Below are 19516 nucleotides of genomic sequence, written 5' to 3'. Positions count from 1 at the left end.
AATACCTACCGTAGATGTATACTAACTCTTTTCTAAGCTATTCACTTGAATATCCCTGAAGGACAGTTTTTACTGTCGTTTTGTATACTCCAACTCTTAAAATCTCTACGCTTTTATATACCCCTGCCTGAAAAAGGTACCCCTTTCGGACGGAGCCTCCCTGTATCTAAGGTCATATAAGTACCGTAAAATTCCGAAAGTAACGATAAACGATTCCTCAAAAGTTGCGACTCTCCGGACCGAAAGTAGTGGTATCAAAGGTAAATTGACTTGTTACTTGGAGACAAAGCGATAACATCTGGGAGAAGGATTTGGAAAACTTGGGTGGGGCCCCGCTGGGGTTAAACCCTTTTCCCATCTCAAAGTTAGAAAAGCTCAAATAAGTTACCCCATCTCAGACCGGAAGTGAAAAGAATGTTCACATTTTAATTTTTTTTTTAATTGTTATATATTCATTACCATAATCTGAACAAACAGCCGCCCACCCCACAGACTTTCTTTTGGGAGAAAAGATTGCGTGACGTGCCAAAAGAGTAGCCTGCCGAACGCAGACGGAGATACATCCGTCTGCTAAAGAGCGCATGTGTTGGTCGTCTCCTTCGCAGCCGCTTTTTGGGACGTCACGCAACGCTAATGTGTTGGAGGCTTAGCATCGCAAAAGTGAATACAATAAAAGCGTAAATCAAGCCCCTTCCCCTCTCGTGATCAGATGTGGCGTGTTTAAATACTTTGAAGCTGGTTTATTATCATTTGCAGTTGTCTCAGTCTGCTACTCGTTCTAATGTAAAGTTCCACACAAAAACTTATATCCTGCTTCCGAATAGTCACATCACTTAGCATGAACTCCAATACTGTGGTTGTTTATGTTAAGCTTGCGTGACACAATCAATGGTATTGACTCCACATCCCGGCTCCACATCCGATTTACAACGTAGATCACGAAACTTGCTACTCGATGGTAAGTGCACTGAGAGAAACAAAACATATTTCTTGCTACACGTTATTTTGTTTTATTTCAAGATCCATTACGTACATTCACTGCAGAGCTTATTTCACTTTCTGCCGGGAAGAGACTAACATTTGTTCGCCCTTGAATCGCCCGTGTTTGATAGAATAAGCACTTCAGATACCGAGGGAGCTGGAATACAAATAACCAGCGAGAAATAATCAAACGGTGCTGCTAGCTGTCCTTTCTAGTGCTCTTTAGATAGCCAGCTAATTAATAGACCGAAAACACTGAAAACAAACCTTATCAACGAAGACAAATATTAAGAAAGTCAAATTGATGTGTAATAAAATCGCTTTCAATTCGCTTACTCATTTCCATAGGCAGCTGTCGATGCAGTGAAGCTTAACAATGGAGCACTTATGCCTTCTATTGGTTTGGGGTAAGTCATGTAATTTATTTACAAAGCTCAAATATTGTCTGATCATGGACGACTTGGACGTCAGGTATTTCATTTGTTGACAGTATCTCGCCAACTCGTTCCCAACTCTTTTCTGATGACACCGTTACTGAACAATAGCGTGACACACCGTTGTTTGTAATGATGAGGAGTTGACTGCTACTACTCTAATACGCCAATAGTGTGACTTGCCCAGCTAATCTTAAAGACTCACGTTTTGGCAAAATCTTCAAATTTCAAAATCTGGCAGGCAGAATGATGATTTCTTCATTTTGTCGGCAAAATCCTGCTTTATTTGCAAGATTCTGCAGCCTGTGCAACTTTAATACTCGCTGATGAAAGTCTGCAATGACTACCCAGGGGAGGTACTCCGGCTTTTAAATGACGGGGATGATCGAATGAAGGCAAAACTCAGGACCCAAAAAAATCCCTAAGTCTTCCGACATTACCCAAAAAAATCCCTAGACCAAAAATAACCCCCCCCCCCCCAAAAAAAAAAAAAAAAAAAGAAAATCCCTTGTCAAATTACCCCTAAATTGCTAGGAGGGGCAATAATATAACGCAAAGAAAACCATTAAAAATTGAACGCTTGTGTTTATTTATTCATTATAACATAAATACGCCAAGGCACTTCAGTTGTTTTTAATACCCATAAAAATCCCCTATATTAATCAAGTCACCCAAAAAAATACTTGCCAAATTTTCCAACCCAAAAAAATCCCGGAATCGAAAATTTCAAACCCAAAAAAATCCTTCGATCATCCCCGTCATTTACAAGCCGGAGTACCCCCCCCCCTCCCTCCCTGGTAATGAATCCAATGTTTACTACTCGTTGGATGGAATTTTATGTGCCAAGGACGTCTTCATTCCATTCTTGGGGATTTTTCTTCAATGTAAAGACATCTTTAAGTGAACGAAAATGCCAAAACACAGTTTAAGATGGGAAGAAAAACGCCAAAAAAGATGATGTAAACCAAACTAGGCGTAAAAGGGGGGAGGGGAAAAGGGGAAGAAGGGAGGGGGGAAAGAAGGTTCCCTTCCCTTCTCCCCTCCCCCTCCCCTCTGGTTTCACTCCTCGAATTCCCTCAATCCTCCTTCTACCACCCCCCCCCCCCTTCCCCCTTTTAAACCTGCTACGCAGGCTAAAACCAAACAGGAACATTGGAGAACCGAACTTAAAACTTAAGGCTAACCGTGACAAATGATATTTAATCAACTTCTAACTTGACCGCAAATTTCAATTAAAGGACATGGAAATCCAATAAGGGCGAGGTTGGTAAAGCTGTGAGGCTTGCACTGCAGTATGGGTACAGGCACATTGACTGTGCTCAGGCGTATGGAAACGAAGATGAAATTGGCGAAGCATTGGCGGAGGTCTTTAAAGAAGGAAAGTTGAAAAGGGAAGATGTCTTCATCACATCAAAACTGTGGTACGTATTCGTAGCCTGCGAATACGGCCGCTTCTCGCAGCTCACGGCCGCTTTGCCCAAAGCAGCCAGGAGCAACGAGAAGAGCGATGCGTTCGCAGGCTAACTCTGTGGTGACAGGTGCGGTATCTTTATAGTCTGCAGAACAGAACAAGGTTTACTGAGCTCTGATTGGTCCTTTGCGGTATTTTGGTGCGCTGTGATTGGTCAGATGAGATTACTTTGGTTTTGGTTTTATGCTTGTCATAAAACCGCTCCAGATAATCACAATCGCTTGAAGCGGAACCCTTTTGCTAGCATTCTATTTATTATTATCTCTATCGAAGGTGTAACTGTCATGCGCCTGAGGATGTGTTGCCAGCTTGTCAGGAGACACTGAGAAATTTACAGCTGGATTATCTGGACCTGTACCTGGTAACGATTCAAGTTGTATTGTTTTATCTCTAGAGGTTTTTGTTTTACTGCGTAGTAGATTTGTACTTAGCTCTGTTTAAAACTGATACTGTAAAGCTCAGAAAATAGCAATAAAATTTCTCGGTTGTTAGTAAATGTCTTGCCTACGTAGCAGGCGTATTAGGGGCAAGGGAGGGAGAAAATTCGGGGAGAAAACGGAGAAAGGGGACTAGAAGGAGGGGAAAGGAATGTGTTCCCTCCCCCCCCCCTTCTTTTCCGTTCCTTTTTTTTCTCCCTCACGCCTGCAATTCTCTCCCTCCCTCCCCACACACTTTAATACGCCTGTTACGCAAGTTAGTAAATCTCAAAACTAACGACCTCCAACGCAACTTGACTTGTTCATGAGAAACAATGGAAATAACAGATACAGCAAGCTGTATCAAAATGATATTTTTATTTTATTTCAATAGATGGATCGACCCACATATGGTATACGTTTTAGCTACACGAAAGTTGCGACCCTGAGCAAAAGTAGCGGTAGAAAAAAAGCTGCGAAATTTCAAAAGTAACGAGGGACGTGGCTTTTGAAACTAATTGAAGTCTGCGTTGGAGCCTAGTGGCCCGTCAGACCGGAGGTTTTTTCCGGTTTCCATAGCATGAAGCGACTAGGAGTGTTTCTACTCCCCCTGGATAGGATGCTAGTCCATTGCAGGGTTACCCCCAGCAGTAAATTCGCCGGTACCCATTTATACACCTGGGTGAAGAGAGGAACTATGAGAGTAAAGTATCTTGCCCAAGAACACAACGCAGTGCCCCGCGCCCCAGCGCACTTACCAATAGGCCACGGCGCGCTTACCTTATGGTACATTTGTTTTCAGACCAGTCCAATTTTATCTCCCACCTGAATCAGTTCGTTTTACTCTGTTTTAAAACGATAAGCTTTGTCAACAAAGTAATAAAAACGCGACGACCAGTAAGGTAGGACGAGAGAAGGCTTACGTGCAGAGTAGTGATTATTCCGAACTACGGGTGTACAACAGGAGTGAGAAGTTTTTGTTTCCGCTCCACTCCCACCCCTCCCCCTCCCCCCTCCCCCCACTCCTCCGCTTCATTCCTTATACGGTAGTATGGATCTGAGTAAATAGTGTTACCTGATTCAGAGCCAGCGGCTGGCAAGGGTTGAGATTTACCATCAGTTCAAGTATGAGAGCCAGATTGTACTTTTTTTCTCTTGCTTTTGTTTAGATCAATTTACCTTGTGCGTTTAAGAAAGATGTACTATTTCCCAGATGTATTGCAGGTGGCGTGATTGGATATTCACCTAAAGGAATAGCAAAAACTTGGAAGGTAGTTATAACATACGTCTGTCTTCAAAACCCTCACTTCTTTAGTCTCGAGAGATGTCTGACATGCAATGTGAAAAATTCCATACCGAGTGACGAGGCCCTCCTTCAGCTACCTGTGATGACGCAGTTACTATCCTTGATGACGTACAACTTCGCAAGACCCATTCGTGATGACGTAAAACTATTTTACGGTATCCATGTTAGCGGATGTTATTGGTTAAACTTTTTTTAATGAGTCACCGTCAATCACGGAATTTCTGCCTGTCCAAATGGAGGCGCAAATTGTCGCAAGTTATGGCCCAAGTTGCACTTTTGTGAAAACTAACATTGTGTGGTCAAACGGACTCGCAAGCTTATGGTGGATTTCCACTGACGCGTAAATTTTTACGTGCGTGAAAAAAATTAGAGACAATGTATGAACGGCCTGCGTAAACGTGTACGCAAGCCGTTCATACATTGTCTCTAATTTTTTTACGCACGTAAAAAATTACGCGTCAGTGGAAATCCACCATTACTCACAAGTGCACGCAAGTTGTCATTAAAAAAAGAACATTTCAGTGCTACCGCATGGGCTACAATTCGGATACAATTCAGTACTTGAGGTAAACAACAAGGCTTGTGTTGACTTGCGCTGGGTGACCGAACGGTGAAAAACTTGCGCCGACTTTTGCGCAAATTATTTTGATCCCGATTAAAGTGAACGCAAGTCAACGCAAGTCAACGCAAGTGCACGCAAGTCCTGGTCAAACGGAGTCGCAAATAAACGCAAGTTGAAAACTTGCGTCTCACTGCAACTCCATACGGCAAGGCCTTTATGACCCTTTATGCGCGTCTCTCTCGGTGGTGGAGGAAGAGTTGCCAAAGGAGAAACGGCGTCCGAAGTTTCTTTTATTGTATTTCTTGTAAATTTTAGGCTTTTTATCTTGATAAATTTTATACGTAACGTTTTAAAATAATCATAACTAGCAGTTTTTAGGTGGTATGCGACTGGCCGAGCATTGCAAGCAAGAACGTCACATAAGCTGATGTTTCGTTGTTTTTGTTTTAATACAGGCAATGGAGAAGCTTGTCGATAAGGGTCTTTGTAAAGCCATCGGAATATCAAACTTCACTGCAAAGAAGACAAAAACTCTTCTTAAAACTGCCAAGATAGTACCAGCTTGTAATCAAGGTATGCACATAGGTTTTCAGGGTTGAAAAGTTGGTGTTATGTTTTGAAAGTTTTGTATTGAAGAACGTTCTATACATATATTTAGTTATGTACGGAGACTGTGAATGCGTGCTTCCCGTTTTGTCTTTTTTGACAGTGGAACTTCATCCGTATTTACCACAAGAAAAGCTCATAGCCTACTGCAAAAGTAAAGGTAAAGGGAAAAAACAGTGCTCGATATAATAGTTATAATTATACTTCAAAATGGTTCATGCACAAGATCTGCAGTGATTCTACTGACTAAGCTTCAATAGCTTTCATATATATGACCACACACAAGAGATTCATCCACAGAAGTAAAAGTTAGAACCACATAGTACAGCATAATTACCAGTACCACATGAAAGTACTGCTCAAGAGCTTTCATTTGAATGGTCACACACTGGGGTTTCTTCCAAAGGCTTAAAAGTTTGAACCTCATTAATATTTACAAAGCTCTGCTCAATAGATTTCAACAGAATTTTTCACATTTTCAACCTACGAGCTTAAAAGTCGGAATCCAACCAATCGACCATTTTCATGCTCTCGGTATTGGACTGGAACTAGCTTACAATGGAGGCTAATATGCGTGTAATCTTTTTAAATACAAATTGCATGACGCTCTTTTTAATTATATTCCTTTGCATTAGCCAGTACATTCTCGTCCCCATAGCCCTTTCGTTTCTCTTAGCCGGCTGGGCCTTGGCACGAGAAATCGAAGGGCTCTGGGGACACAAGATTTCCAGTCCTAGATTCTTGGACTTCCGGTCTTCATGTATGCAGTCATGACGTTTTAAAAGAATGTATGAGAGAGTCGTTACGTTTTCGACTTCCGTTTAGGAATTCTTTGTTCTAAACACCCAATCAAAAAATTCCAAATGGAGCGCCTCCATTTGGACAGCCCTCTGTTTTTTCGTGCCAAGTCGGCTAAGAGAAACGAAAGGACCGAAAGGGCTATGGGGACGAGAATGTAGCCAGCATTGCATGCTAGTTCTAGCCCAATACCGAGAATACAAAAATGGTCTATTGTCCAGGGTAATGACTAAGCGAATCAATGGGTTAACTATTTAGCGCACAGAGAGAATTTAGCAAGGCTAGCCTGAACGCTTTACATTTCATGGAGTGATTTGTTGATAACATTTGTATGTGTTAATAATTTTAAGGCATTGCTGTAACAGCTTATTCGCCACTGGGATCACCGGACAGACCAGCAATTATGTTTCCTGACAAGTTGCTAGAGCCAGTTGTGTTGGGAAATCCAGTGCTAAAAACAGTTGCGGAAAAACACGGCACTTCCACTGCTTTGGTAAGGACCGAGAGCCTTAAAACAAACCGAGTGATACTTGTACATAAAGGGTCTACACTACATAACAAACCACTCCTATTTTATGTGTATTCCTTCGCGGCTTTCGAAAACTTGAAGGGCCTGGAAAGAGTGTAAATGCGCGCCCGCGAGGCAAGTGACCTTGTAACATGCGCTTTATGCTTGGAAGTGATTTCCCTTCTCACTACAATTGTTTTGAGAAAAAAAATGCCCCAACTGCATTCATAAGAAGCTCGTTAAATTCCCATTTACAGTAGGATGGGTAATATTGGAAACGGTAAAAAAAAAAAACAAAGAAAACAAAACGAACTTTTAGAACCTTTGCCGGCAGCCTCCCCATGGAAAGAGGACGATTAGGTACCATTAGGTGGTCATGATATATATCGATATTTGGTTTACAATACGCCAGAAAGTGTTTTGTTAACGGTTTCAGGAACACGCAAAAATTGTTACATTCATAAACAGCGAATTAACTACGTCTAGATTTATTTATTTATTTGCGTGTAGAAACCTTGCTTAATTTTAATCTTCTTTCCTATAACTAGTTAAAACTGTCGGAGTTTAATTTGTTACATCGTCTTATTTCTGAAGTCTTTCTGTCAATATTCTAATCATAGATCAATCTAGCTTGGGGTATTAAGCGTGGAACTCCAGTCCTCCCAAAAGCTGTCTCTGAAAATCACATCAAAGAGAATCTAGAAGCACTTCATGTAAACCTAGACGAAGATGACATGAAGGCGATTGAGAACATTGGAATACATCATCGATATGTTACTTACACGTGGATGTACAAGCCAGAAGAAATTCCAAAAGATTTCTGGGACGGCGAAGAATAGAACAACTAAAAAATTACTTTTATTATTTGTAACGTCCGTTTACATGAATATCGGTGTTCACGCTCTCTTTCTCAGAATTATACAACAAAGAGAAGACATATTGCCGTAAATGCTGTCGCACCGGTGTAGTATAAATATTGAACTTTGTAGCAAAATCCAGAACATGTTAGGCTTGTTCCAAACGTCGTGCTACTGCCGTGCCGAACTAAATCGACTTAAGCACGGAGATAGAACGACGTTTGAAACCATCATATAGCACGGCAGTAGCGCGACTTAATTTCAAACGTTTGCTCTTGTCGTGCCGAACTAAATTCATATATTATGTTAAGTTTAAGTTATTAGCAGCTTTTTTTTGTTTAAACCACTGCCGTACTATCGTCAGATCGCTCCCAACCGAAGTCAGATCACTCCATCGCCAAACGCTGGTCTGTATCTGAATCAAACAATACAGTTCACTTTTACTAATTGGAGCGCTCGAAAATTACGAGCGAAACTTAAATAATTATAATCAGTTGTATAAAGTAATACTTTACACTTTTAATACACTATAAAGTTAAAACACGGAGCAATCGAAAGTTGCGAGCGAAAACAGAGTACTCGATCATCTTGACCGATCTGTAGTAAGCATGGGGCGATCTGACTGCAATTCGTTTGACTACAACCTGTCCGGTCTACCTTTATGTCTGACAAAGTCACGTGACCGTGTCTTGCAAAGAACCAGTTCACAAGTGCATAAAAAGGGTTGCTTGAGTGGTTCCTAAGAGACCAATCAGTGAAAGGTTTCGGCAATTCTACTTTTTTATAAAAAGGTTAATTCTCATTGTTGAAAACAGCTGAAAATCAAGTTTCTGAATTCATTTTTCACCGGACAAAATGCGAAATTGTTATCTTTTTTGATAATGCTAGTCGAAAAGGTTGAAAGTTGAAAAAAGGTACCCTTTTTTCCCACAAAATGCTGGTATTGTTATCTTTTTATCGAAAATATTTGCACGTCAAAATTGTCCGCTTTTTATGCATTTCCCACTTTTCCAAAACAAAGCTTTAAGTAAAAATGTCCATCTTTTCATTACTAAGAAGCAATGTTATCGCAACTAGTAGCTCAGTGTCCTCGGAGAGCGAAAACAATACGAAGGAAACTCCCCTGTTGCCAGTTATATTCCTCCAAACATGATCTGGGCACAACATTGCAACATCATTTTTACGAAATCAAGACTGTTTTTTGTATTGACATTAATACTGCATTTGAATAGAAGTGTTAATAATAAGAAAACAGTTCGCCCACCTCTTTGTCTGCAACATTTGAAGGAGACCCCCCCCCCCCCTCAGAACATCCTGAAGTTTTCATGATCCCCCCCCTCAATTCATGCCAGCCCACCCCCTGGTGTACCTTCTTAATATAAACTCTGCACACGTACACGAGAAAAACAACGAAACACAAACATTTATGATGGCAGAGGAACCCGCTGGTGCGCCGTCATAATTAAGTTTCGAATATTAAACAAGCAATAAATGAACTAGCGTCAGCCATTTGTGTAGAGCCAGGAAAATTGGCTATTGGCACCTGCTACTGAGATACGCAGGCAGTTTTTTTTTTGTGTGTTAGTAGGTTGACGCCAAACACCACACAAATACCAAGACCGTTTTGCGGCTCAGTATACATTTTTACTACACATGCTCCATTCAAAAAAAATGTACAACCGGCTCGATTGGATGTAGCCTGCGTAGACAGTGTTCCTGAACCACTGAGTTTCCCGCATTATAGCCGCGCGAAAAATGGGGCGAGAGTCTGACTAAAAGCGGGGAACTCTTCAGTCTTCAGCTTGCTATGTATGCTAGCTCCCATGTCTTTTCCTGCTTCATATCCTCTGTCTCCACCCAGTTTTCAACATTTTTTAATTTTCCTTTCGTCTAATTTTCAATCAGGAAGTACTAGCTACTAAGCGCACAGCAAAATGGCGATCTTTAATTGAAGTGTGAAATTGTACATTTTACAACACATGTACAGGTGAAGGTGAATGCAGCATCAGGTCTTAAGCCGCGCTGAAACAAATTTAACAAGTTACAGACACGAGGCTTTAAATAAAACGTTTCGACTCGAACAATAATGTGTCTAGTTTTTTTTTCCAAATTATCTAATAGCTGTCTGAAAGAGAACTGATCATAACAAAGTGACAGGTCGGCTACAAGTCTTGTGGCAAGTCTAAATTGTTTATTTCAATGTTATTGTTTTGTAATGTCTATAACTCCTCTGCTTCTCCTTTTTCAGTTTGTTTGGCAAAGTACTTCTTCTTTTCTGTTGGATCAGGGATGATCGTCTCTTTACCAGGCTTCCAGCCGGCTGGACAAACCTCACCGTGTTTGTCAGTATATTGGAAGGCCTGGACTAAACGCAGTGTCTCGTCGACTGATCGGCCCACCTGGAGACGGAAAACAACGGACGTTACTATTAGTGGGCCAGAATTGTTGTTTTTTAAGAAACCTGCACTCCAGCGAAAGTACGAAAACTGTACACCAGATTAGTGCTGAGGACTGGGATTCATTCTCGTCCCCTGAGCCACTGATCCCTCTTAGCGCGGCATAAGTCTGGGGCTTAGTGGCTTTGGGGACACATGATTTGATTGGCCAGATATTCAACAAAGGAAATTTAAATCTAGCCAGTCAAATCAACTGTAGTAAAATCCCTTACAACAAAGGGATTTTTAAACGGTTGATTTGATTTGCTCAATTTAAATTTTCCCTTGTTGAAGATCTAGCCAATCAAATCGTGTGTCCCCAGAGCCACTTGTTCCCCGTGCCCCAGGCTCAGCTGGCTTAGGAGGACAAGCAGCTGTGGGGACAAGAATGACTGGGATTCTGGGACAGGTGTCAAAACATGAACATATCAGGGGCCATGGCAAACTTAAAAAAAGGTGGCACAAAATTCAATTTTGTGCCACCGGGTGCCAGAAATAGAAAGAGCGAGGCTTCCAATTTCTAGACCACTGATAATAAAGTGTGAGATTTGAAGACAGTTTGAATGTTTGAAAAAATTTTACCTAATTTTTCAATTTTTCTGTAATATATCTTGCACTTAGTTACAAGTATTGTATGGGACTATAAATGCAATAGACCCATTTGGCTTCAAAAATATATGTGGATGTTTGGTCCTTAGTATTAGTGTTGCTGCCATTATGTACTTCTTGCATGTATAGAAGAAAGTCTGTGTCCAAGCCAAGTGGCCCATACAACCGGAGCTTATCCCGGTTTCCGTAGCATTAAGCGACTAGGAGTATTGCTACTCCCTCCTGGATGGGATGCTAGTCCATCGCAGGGTTACCCCCCAGCAGTAAATTCACCGGTACCCATTTATACACCTGGGTGGAGAGAGGCACTGTGAGAGTAAAGTGTCTTGCCTAAGAACACAACGCAGCGCCCCGGCCAGGCCTCGAACCTGGGCCGTTCGACTCGGAGTCGAGCACGCTAACCATTAGGCCACCGCGCCTCCTCTTGCAAGTATAGATGCCCATTTTCTTGTGAATAATGTCATGCTAGTTGGTGTTCTCACATTGGCAAGTGCAAAAGTCATGGGGATGAGTCCCTTTCAGGGACTACGCTTACTGCCCTTATTGAACAACATGTACCAATTAGGTACAGTTTACTCTAGCTTGTTCCTTAATGAATCCAGATTGGTTGCCATAAACGCTACAGCATCACTTACTGGCAGGTCGTTCATGGTAATTTGGCGTAGAGTCCCTTTGTCATCAATTATAAAAAGACCTCTGAAATAAAATAAAACAACAGACAATTTAAAAACTTTTCTCATCAATATGAGATGAGACATTTGGAACAGGAATACAAAACTCCTAAATGTCGGTGGGCTGCCAGGAAAGTGTCATGAACAACAAGACAAGCATTCAAATCACAGCATGACTTGTAAACATAAACAGTAACACTACACAACTTTTCGTTTTGTAAGCAGCAATGTGCAAGATCATTTAGGACAATATTGGGCCAGCAAACACTTATATACAATGAACAGAAGTCCTCACCTTAAAGTGTGACCTTCGTTTTCAAGTAGTACTCCATAATCTTTAGCAATTTGATGGTTCATGTCAGATAACAGGGGATACTTAAGCTTTCCCAGACCACCCTCTTTCCTTGGAGTGTTGATCCTAGAGTTGGAAAGAATCGAAGAACAATTTTAGGGTTTTCAAAAAAAAAAAAACTGCTCAAAGGTGTCATGCCTATGGGTTCAACTGAAAACAATGAGTTTGATGCAGCCTAACAGGGAAATGAAACCCATGAAAATGCAGCAAAAGAAGAAATTTCATGACTTAAAATGATTTCCCAGTGAACAAAAAGAAATGAAACCCATGAAAATGCAGCAAAAGAAAAAATTTCATGACTTAAAATGATTTCCCAGTAAACAAATGAATAGTCAGTCAAACCTCTAAAAATAATGCAATGATATGGCCACCTCTTTATAAAAGCCACGATTTTTTGTCCCAACTGCATGCCAATTTATTGTTTTTTACTCTTACTAAACCCTCTCTACAACAGCAAGATAATTCTGCTCTAGGGTGGCTGATGGAGGCTCAACTGTAAATTTATTCCATGCCGAAGAAAAATTAAAATCAGAATGGTCAGGAAAGCTTAAGCACGGCATATTTGGTACACAACATAAATGCACACAACTTAAATTTCAATGTTGATTATAGCAATTTATTTCCAGAGCTTGGTTTGATTTGGAGTTTGTTGTACATAATCACTGGAGCCAAAATGTCACAATTTGTTGAGAGATATAACAACAAAATTTTACTTGTATCACCATTGATCATAAAAATAAACCTTTCTTGGTATTAAAAGACAAACAACATTTACTCAAGATGTACTTACCAAGCTAAATGAGTAAAAACTGAATCTACTGAGCAACCGACCACCTCTGTGTTGATTGCACGGAACTCTTCAATTCTGTCGCTAAAGGCAATGATCTCCGTTGGACAAACAAAAGTACTGCAGATAAAAAAAGAATGTTACTAAAGTAAGTGCAAGTACACAAAAATATGTACAGTTTGTATAGAGACTAGAGGCTCGACAGATTTGCTCTTTTAAAGCCTTTTTTGTAGCTACTCCCCCTGATTGGGGAATGTACTTACAAACTAGATTTCTTAATTTAATTTCTATCAATTTAATATTACAGTATCTAAAACAACAAAAAATACTGCAAGCCAATGCAATCAAGATATTAGAGACAAGCCTAAAAATACATGTACAGGTACACATACAATACACTTACAAGTCAAGAGGATAGAAAAAGAACACCAGATATTTCCCTGTCAAAGAAAAATTGAAAACAAATGGAATAAACATCAAGTTGAAAGGTACTGATTTCAGTATTCACTAAGGGCCAGAAAAAGAATTAGAAATAGTATAATATAAACTATTGTTAGGACTGATATTCTAGACAATAAATATCAAAACGTGCCATAAAATTTTACTTGGAACTCACGTTTTATTTATATTCAGGGCTCGAGACTAACGGTAGCCAACTAGCCAAAGGCTACTAAAATTTAGGTTTTGGCTACCAGGTTTAGCATTCCTACTAGCCATTTGGCTAGTGAAAAACTTGAAAAAGTCAACTGTTCTTGATAGAAATAACTGAGGAGAATGTGCTGCCTTTGTAATTACATCTGCAAATGGTTAGACATTCTAGTCTTCTCGGAAAAGGACGATAAAACCGTAGGTCCCGTCTCCTGTATCTTCAGTCTTATAACAGGGGACGTTAAAGAACCCACACACTATTCGAAAAGAGTAGGGCACGAAGCTCCCGGTGTTGTGGTCTGGTGTACAGTGCATTTGAACATAAACACATGAAAAATGCGCTATATAAATTCATTATCATTATCATTAAATCAATATACCTGACTAGTAAAAAATTATTTTTGGCTAGTAAAATATCTGATATGTCACTAGACAGTAAACCAGTAAGTTAAAAAGTTAGTCCCAAGCCCTGATATTACCCTTTATCAGTGTGAATAAAAAAACTGTAACAGTTATAATACGCACTGTTTGTAGCTACGTAAGTTGAAAGCATGTGTGTGTAAAGAAGTACGTGCACAATTCATCTGTGTTCCAAGTAACATTTTTAATTATGGCACTTTTTGATATTTCTTGTCAAGAGTATCAGTCCTTACATTAGCAACCAAGTGTCACGCATGGCCAGAGATGTTTTTCATCCATAATTTAATACAAACTGTTACTGTCATTAATTTTGTACAATGTACAATTTCTAGATGTTTAGTAAAAAATTGATACATGTTGTTGTTCTTAAAAGAAAGAATATGCTGAGAACCTTTGCCTTTGTTTGTCTCATGCATCCGACATATTTCGTCTATTCACAAATGCCTGTTGTATTTTAATGATGGATGTATAGTATACTACATAGCTTCTTTACTTTTTCTTTACTTTTTTCATGGCAGACAGTTAAACAATGGCTGCTTCTTGACTTTCAGTTTGATTTCCTCTGATCTCAGGGTACTATTGTTGTGATAGCACCAAATACAACAGAGAACTTTAATATGAATGCAGTGTTGCTAATATTGTATTATTAAAATATTGGCTAAACTGCAGAATACCCCGCAACTAAAGCTGTTCCGCGTAGCCACCGAAAATGGCTACGCGGACCGTCCGATCAAACGCTAGTACTGAGAGCAAAAGTAGTAAGAACAATTTTCTCACTCGTCAACGTGTTTTTAATCGCTGACTAAATTTTTGTCGGGTGTATTTTGCGGTGAGCAGGGTTGGAAATTAGCGCTCGCCCACTCGCCCAGGCGAGTGTGAAAACAGTCGGGCGAGTACAAATCACGGATCACTCGCCCGGTTTGGCGAGTATGATTTTCAATAAATTATTCAAAATAAGAGTTACCTTTTACTTTCCACTTTACAATAATCTACTCTATCTACAAGCCGATAGCTTTCCAACATTTTAAAATCTCCAACAAGGCAGACAAGGTTGTGTTTGCGTTCGTGAAAAGACAAAAATGGCTTCCGTTTGGTGATTTTTACATGATCAGTGGACTTGCTTATAGAAAGTAATACCTCTGGTCATAAATAAACTGACTCGTCTACCGAGCCGCGAAACAAGGCAAGATGGCTATTTTCCCGCCTCTTTTTCTGTACAGTTTCAACACAAACTACAGGAATTTAGGAATACGTATCAAATAAAACTTCATTTCAACTTTTGAAGTAAGTGTGCTCGTGTTTTTATCGTGGAGTAAGGTCTATTTTTGTTGATTTTTAGTTGAAGAAATAAATTTCAGTCTGTATCGCGATCGACCACCACGGTAGCAAAGAACATGATAGAACATGATTAAAAATTAAGTTGTACATTTTATAAGTGGGCGGAGGGGGGCTAAATTTTCTCTTTAGGATCCTGGGCAAGTGAAAACTGATCTGGACGAGTGTAATTTGAAGGTCACTCGCCCAGATGGCGAGTGCTCCGAAATTTTAGTTTCCAACACTGGGTGAGTTCCGCTTTAGTTTGCTTGCAGTTAGTTTCACTCCGGTTTGCTTGCAGTTAGTTCCACTTCGGTTTGCTTGCGGTTAGTTCTACTGTTGTTTGCTTGCGGTTAGTTTCAATTCGGTTTGCTTGCGGTTAGTTCCACTCTGGTTTGCTTGCGATTAGTTCCACTCCGGTTTGCTTGCGGTTAGTTCCACTCCGGTTTGCTTGCGGTTAGTTCCACTCCGGTTTGCTTGCGGTTAGTTCCACTCTGGTTTGCTTGCGGTTAGTTCCACTCCGGTTTGCTTGCGGTTAGTTCCACTCTGGTTTGCTTGCGGTTAGCTCTTATTTGTTTGTAAGGGAAGCACACTGAAACTAACTCAGGCTAAAGCCGTTTGTTCGAAGGTCGAAAGCTATTGCCATTCAACAACATTCATTTTATACGAAACAGGACGAGGTAAGATTTTGACAATTATCGATTCACTGTGTTATTAACTCTGTAGTTTCTCGTTGTTCGTCACAATTTTGAAACACAAATAGTTTTATTTGCTTGATGGCATAGACAAACGTTCGTGAGTGAATTTCGAGTGTTGTGAAAAATTTTGACTGCGTAGACGCGTAGCCACTTTACTAGTAAACTTCACGAGCTATGAATAAATTTCGACTGCGTAGACGCGTAGCCACTTTTCAAGTAAACTTCGAGGGCTATGAATAAATTTTGACTGCGTAGACGCGTAGCCACTTTCCTAGTAAACTTCGAGAGCTATGAATAAATTTTGTTGACGTTAATGCGTAGCCGAGTAGTTGGCTGCATCGTGTAGCTTGAGATGCGGGGTATTCTGCAGTTGCTCCAAAATATTCGCTATCACTGAACAGATAATGTTTTTTCTCTGATCCTGAGGCAGAGATTTCAGGTTCTATTGCAAAAAAAAAAAATAAATTATTTTGATCAGCTTTTGCTGCCAGCTCACCTTTGAAATCAGTTATCTTCAGTTCTTTAAATTCTCCATTTACTACAGCTGTCCCTTCCCAGTGTGGTGCTGGCTTGGAAACTGTTCAGAAAGAGATTTCAGTCATCATTATGTCTTACTGCAGTAAGCGTTAGGACAAGATGGCTGGATGTTGGATGAGATTCTATTATTTTTATCTGCGTCTAATATGTGACCCGAGACACAGGCGAGGTCTACATGTATAATTGTGCAAAAAGGAATGAGGCCAATATCCAGCCATATATTGACCTCACACATAAAGAATACCAAGATAAGATAGGCCCTATCTTGCCTGCTTGGGTAGCCTATCACAATACAGTATTTGCTTCATCTTGCTCACTCACAGATAGCCATATATTAATAATTATCTCACTGCAGTACAACCACACGGCTTAGCTGTACAGTACATGTACCGGTATTTCTGTATTTTCTTCATAAATTATGACCTTCATATTTAATTACTAAATACTCTTAAGAAAAGGTTAAAACTCTCTAAGAACATAATGTCACTGATCTTCAGGTGCATCCTTAAGAGTCCTCGGGCCTGAGACATTGATCTCATTTACAAACAAACTTCTTACATTTTATTTTATGCTGCACTAGCTTAACGACCAAAATGTAAATTCTACCCTTGATTTGGGGTATATTAACAAATTTAATTAACTTTAAAAAATAACACCATAGCATAACTTAGAGTCATTTTAATTTACACTCACAAATGCAGAGGTCAGCTGTAGTTAAAAATTTACCATTTTCCCCAGCTGTTGCTTTAGCATAATTAATTCTGCTTTGACTCACTTGCAAAATCCAGAGGCCTAAATCAACGGTACTAAAAGCACTTATAAAATCTATCTCACTTTCCTAGCATAAAATATTTCTTAAATAGTTGAAATAAGAAATCCTTCGATAAGTAACCGCACTTTATGATTTTGTGTTGATCGACCACCAAAGTTAACTCAACATCGCGTCAGAGTTAGCTCTGAAAACCCGAGCGTTCGACCAACAAAAGACACAAACAAAAGACCGAGTCAAAATATATTCAGCGCCATGCGTTCCGAGTCAGTGGTTTGCAAATAAAAGCGAACATCAACATCACTCGACGGTTAGCTTTGATTGTTAAGTACTTTAAAGACGGAATAAACAACGAATGTTGGCTTTGAAATCTTTGTCTTTGCAATTTCCTATTTTCAAAGACACAAATCAGCGAAGAAAAGGCAAGATAAAACCAAGTGCATCAACTAATTCCCTGTAATTCTCGGGCATGATTTGCGACACAATCAATTCTCCCTCTTCCGCTGTATTTTCCTTCTGAAAATCCTAACTGCCTTGCAAACGATAATTGCAGGAAAATATGGCAATAGTTTTCATTTGTATTTGAAACACGTGGTAATTTGCACGTTTTTAAATAAATTTTTGAACGGACCAAACTTACTTTGAGCTTTGCTCCAGTGGACCGCGTGCTCGGAAATCGTTGTCCTTTCGGGATAAACTTGGCCACCAGCATATCTTCTACAAGTTTCCTCTTCATCTACCTTGTTGGCAAAAATACGAGGAGAAATAAAAGCCACGAGAAATAATAAGAGAGTACCGACTCTTGGAGCCATTTTGATTTTGCGAAAAGAAGAACTAAAAGCGATGACGCCTGCGCAATACAATGGGGCATTCCCTGACGTGGACCAATGAAATTTAATTTTCGAGCGCGGGTGAAATTCCCGCGAAAATGTACATGCTCTGCTCGTAAAATTATACATTGGCTAAATAGCTCGCAAAAAATAAATTATCTATATTCGGCCTTTTCAACTTTTCTACCTAGTCATTATCCTTGTTTAAGCTTAATTTAGTTCCTGCTGAATTAATTGACAGTACAGCCATTTTTTGAATCAAAAACAAAAAAAAAAAAAAAAAAAAAAAAAAAACACATCCACAAGAGGCACAATTTGTTATTCTGGACTTTTACAATTATCCTTATTGTCACTGACATTTTTGCTTATAAATGTTAAACAACCTTTTAAAAATGTATGGCTCATCAACTGGGAATATGTTCTCTGTAATTTGGCGTAATATTTTGATTTAACAGACAAAACTAACCTTGATTAGGGGCTGGGAAGGCTTTATTTACGGTGGCCATTTCTGCTGTTTAATTTTGCTCACATTTTGCTCGAACTTAATTTGCCACTAGCCAAATATATCGTATAGATACTCTATTGTCTTCGAATACATACAATTTGTTTTTCTTTTGCTGCCGAGCGCGATTCTGTTGGAAAAACCAATCCAAGCCTAAAGCGGAACTTTTTAACTTGGTCAAGTTGAAGCGTAGAAGACTAACTAGATCAGAATCAAGTAGAAAAAACTGAAGACTTTTAAGCCCTGTCAACTCGCGCGAGAAAAGAACTCACTTCGGCCCGGCTTCGGTTGCGCTCTTTCTCACGACCACAAATGATTCTTTTTTCTTTTGCGCACAACCAGTTCTGTGAGGCGTGGCGCCGCTGCGTCATCCATTTGACTTGAAAATGACTGTTTGTGGCTCTCCACCAGGGCAATACGGCAAGCGGGGTGACGCAATTCCGCTTGCTCGATCGATTTGTTCTGTTGAATGACTACACTCTTCTTTTTATAAGAATATCGTTTTTTTTTCGCAAAGGCTGAATACTCTTATTTTTCTCTCAACTTTAGGCTGAAATATTCTTGTGAATACTCTTAGATTATGCGTTGAGATCCAGTTTTAGAATGTCTTGGAGTAACAATTGCATTGCAAGTAAATACCAGTCCTGCCGAAATGTTAGTAACATCAAACATACGACAAACGGTTAGTGCTGTTTTGTTGTTTTTTAGCTTTAGCTAGTTTTGTCATTTAGAGAAGGGACGAATTTTAACGGTTTAGTTGAAGATATATAACCGTATTCTTAGTTTCCTTCAGGACCTAAGGCGGGACCGGTTGAACGAGTGGAATACACTCAAATTTCAGCCTCGATATTCTTATAAAATATATTCTTAAAGAATAAAAATAGTGTATTATACTAGTTCAACCTCATGTCCTGAAGGAAACTAAAATTATGGATTTCTTTTATTAGGGCAGTATGATAGTTTTTTATAAACTTCAAGAGTTATTACAAGCATCAGCTGTCCTGC

General features: G+C 39.7%; 2 protein-coding genes across 3 annotated transcripts; one reads left to right on the top strand and one right to left on the bottom strand.

Annotated features, from left to right (window-relative positions):
- The first annotated feature begins 875 nt into the window (after nucleotides 1–875).
- Nucleotides 876–9202, top strand: LOC144656085 (aldo/keto reductase slr0942-like). 2 transcript variants are annotated; one of them, XM_078516310.1, is made up of 9 exons: nucleotides 876–958; nucleotides 1330–1388; nucleotides 2654–2836; nucleotides 3160–3247; nucleotides 4472–4573; nucleotides 5626–5743; nucleotides 5880–5936; nucleotides 6925–7067; nucleotides 7703–9202. In XM_078516310.1, exons 1-9 carry the CDS (start codon nucleotides 956–958, stop codon nucleotides 7919–7921), a joined length of 972 nt encoding a protein of 323 aa, XP_078372436.1. In that variant the 5' UTR covers nucleotides 876–955; the 3' UTR covers nucleotides 7922–9202. The 2 variants fall into 2 exon arrangements, with proteins under 2 accessions (XP_078372436.1, XP_078372437.1); XM_078516311.1 differs by lacking the exon at nucleotides 876–958 and adding an exon at nucleotides 1012–1174.
- A 662-nt stretch (nucleotides 9203–9864) lies between these two features.
- Nucleotides 9865–18022, bottom strand: LOC144656089 (peroxiredoxin-4-like). Its single transcript, XM_078516316.1, has 7 exons — nucleotides 17820–18022; nucleotides 16370–16450; nucleotides 13197–13233; nucleotides 12797–12913; nucleotides 11950–12072; nucleotides 11619–11679; nucleotides 9865–10338 (listed from the first exon to the last, which is right to left on the bottom strand). The coding sequence occupies exons 1-7, from the start codon at nucleotides 17989–17991 to the stop codon at nucleotides 10159–10161; spliced, it is 771 nt and encodes a 256-aa protein (XP_078372442.1). The 5' UTR covers nucleotides 17992–18022; the 3' UTR covers nucleotides 9865–10158.
- Between the last annotated feature and the right edge of the window lie 1494 nt (nucleotides 18023–19516).

The sequence above is a fragment of the Oculina patagonica genome, chromosome 6 (assembly GCF_052425735.1).
Source record: "Oculina patagonica isolate OP01 chromosome 6, crgOcupat, whole genome shotgun sequence".
NCBI classification, from domain to species: Eukaryota; Metazoa; Cnidaria; class Anthozoa; order Scleractinia; family Oculinidae; genus Oculina; species Oculina patagonica.
The sequence above is the reverse complement of the archived record's forward strand: the minus strand, read 5'-3'. Positions and strand labels throughout refer to the sequence as shown.

What these genes read in the sequence shown, in the direction of transcription:
- LOC144656085 (XM_078516310.1), top strand. An exon ending in ATGCCTTCTATTGGTTTGGG is followed by an intron (nt 1,389 to 2,653) that starts GTAAGTCATGTA and finishes TTTCAATTAAAG; the next exon opens with GACATGGAAATCCAATAAGG. An exon ending in ACGGCACTTCCACTGCTTTG is followed by an intron (nt 7,068 to 7,702) that starts GTAAGGACCGAG and finishes TTCTAATCATAG; the next exon opens with ATCAATCTAGCTTGGGGTAT.
- LOC144656089 (XM_078516316.1), bottom strand. Translation starts at nt 17,991, where the DNA reads ATGGCTCCAAGAGTCGGTACTCTCTTATTATTTCTCGTGGCTTTTATT. An exon ending in TTTTTCTATCCTCTTGACTT is followed by an intron (nt 12,914 to 13,196) that starts GTAAGTGTATTG and finishes TTTTATCTGCAG; the next exon opens with TACTTTTGTTTGTCCAACGG. An exon ending in GTTTTTACTCATTTAGCTTG is followed by an intron (nt 12,073 to 12,796) that starts GTAAGTACATCT and finishes TTCCAACTCTAG; the next exon opens with GATCAACACTCCAAGGAAAG.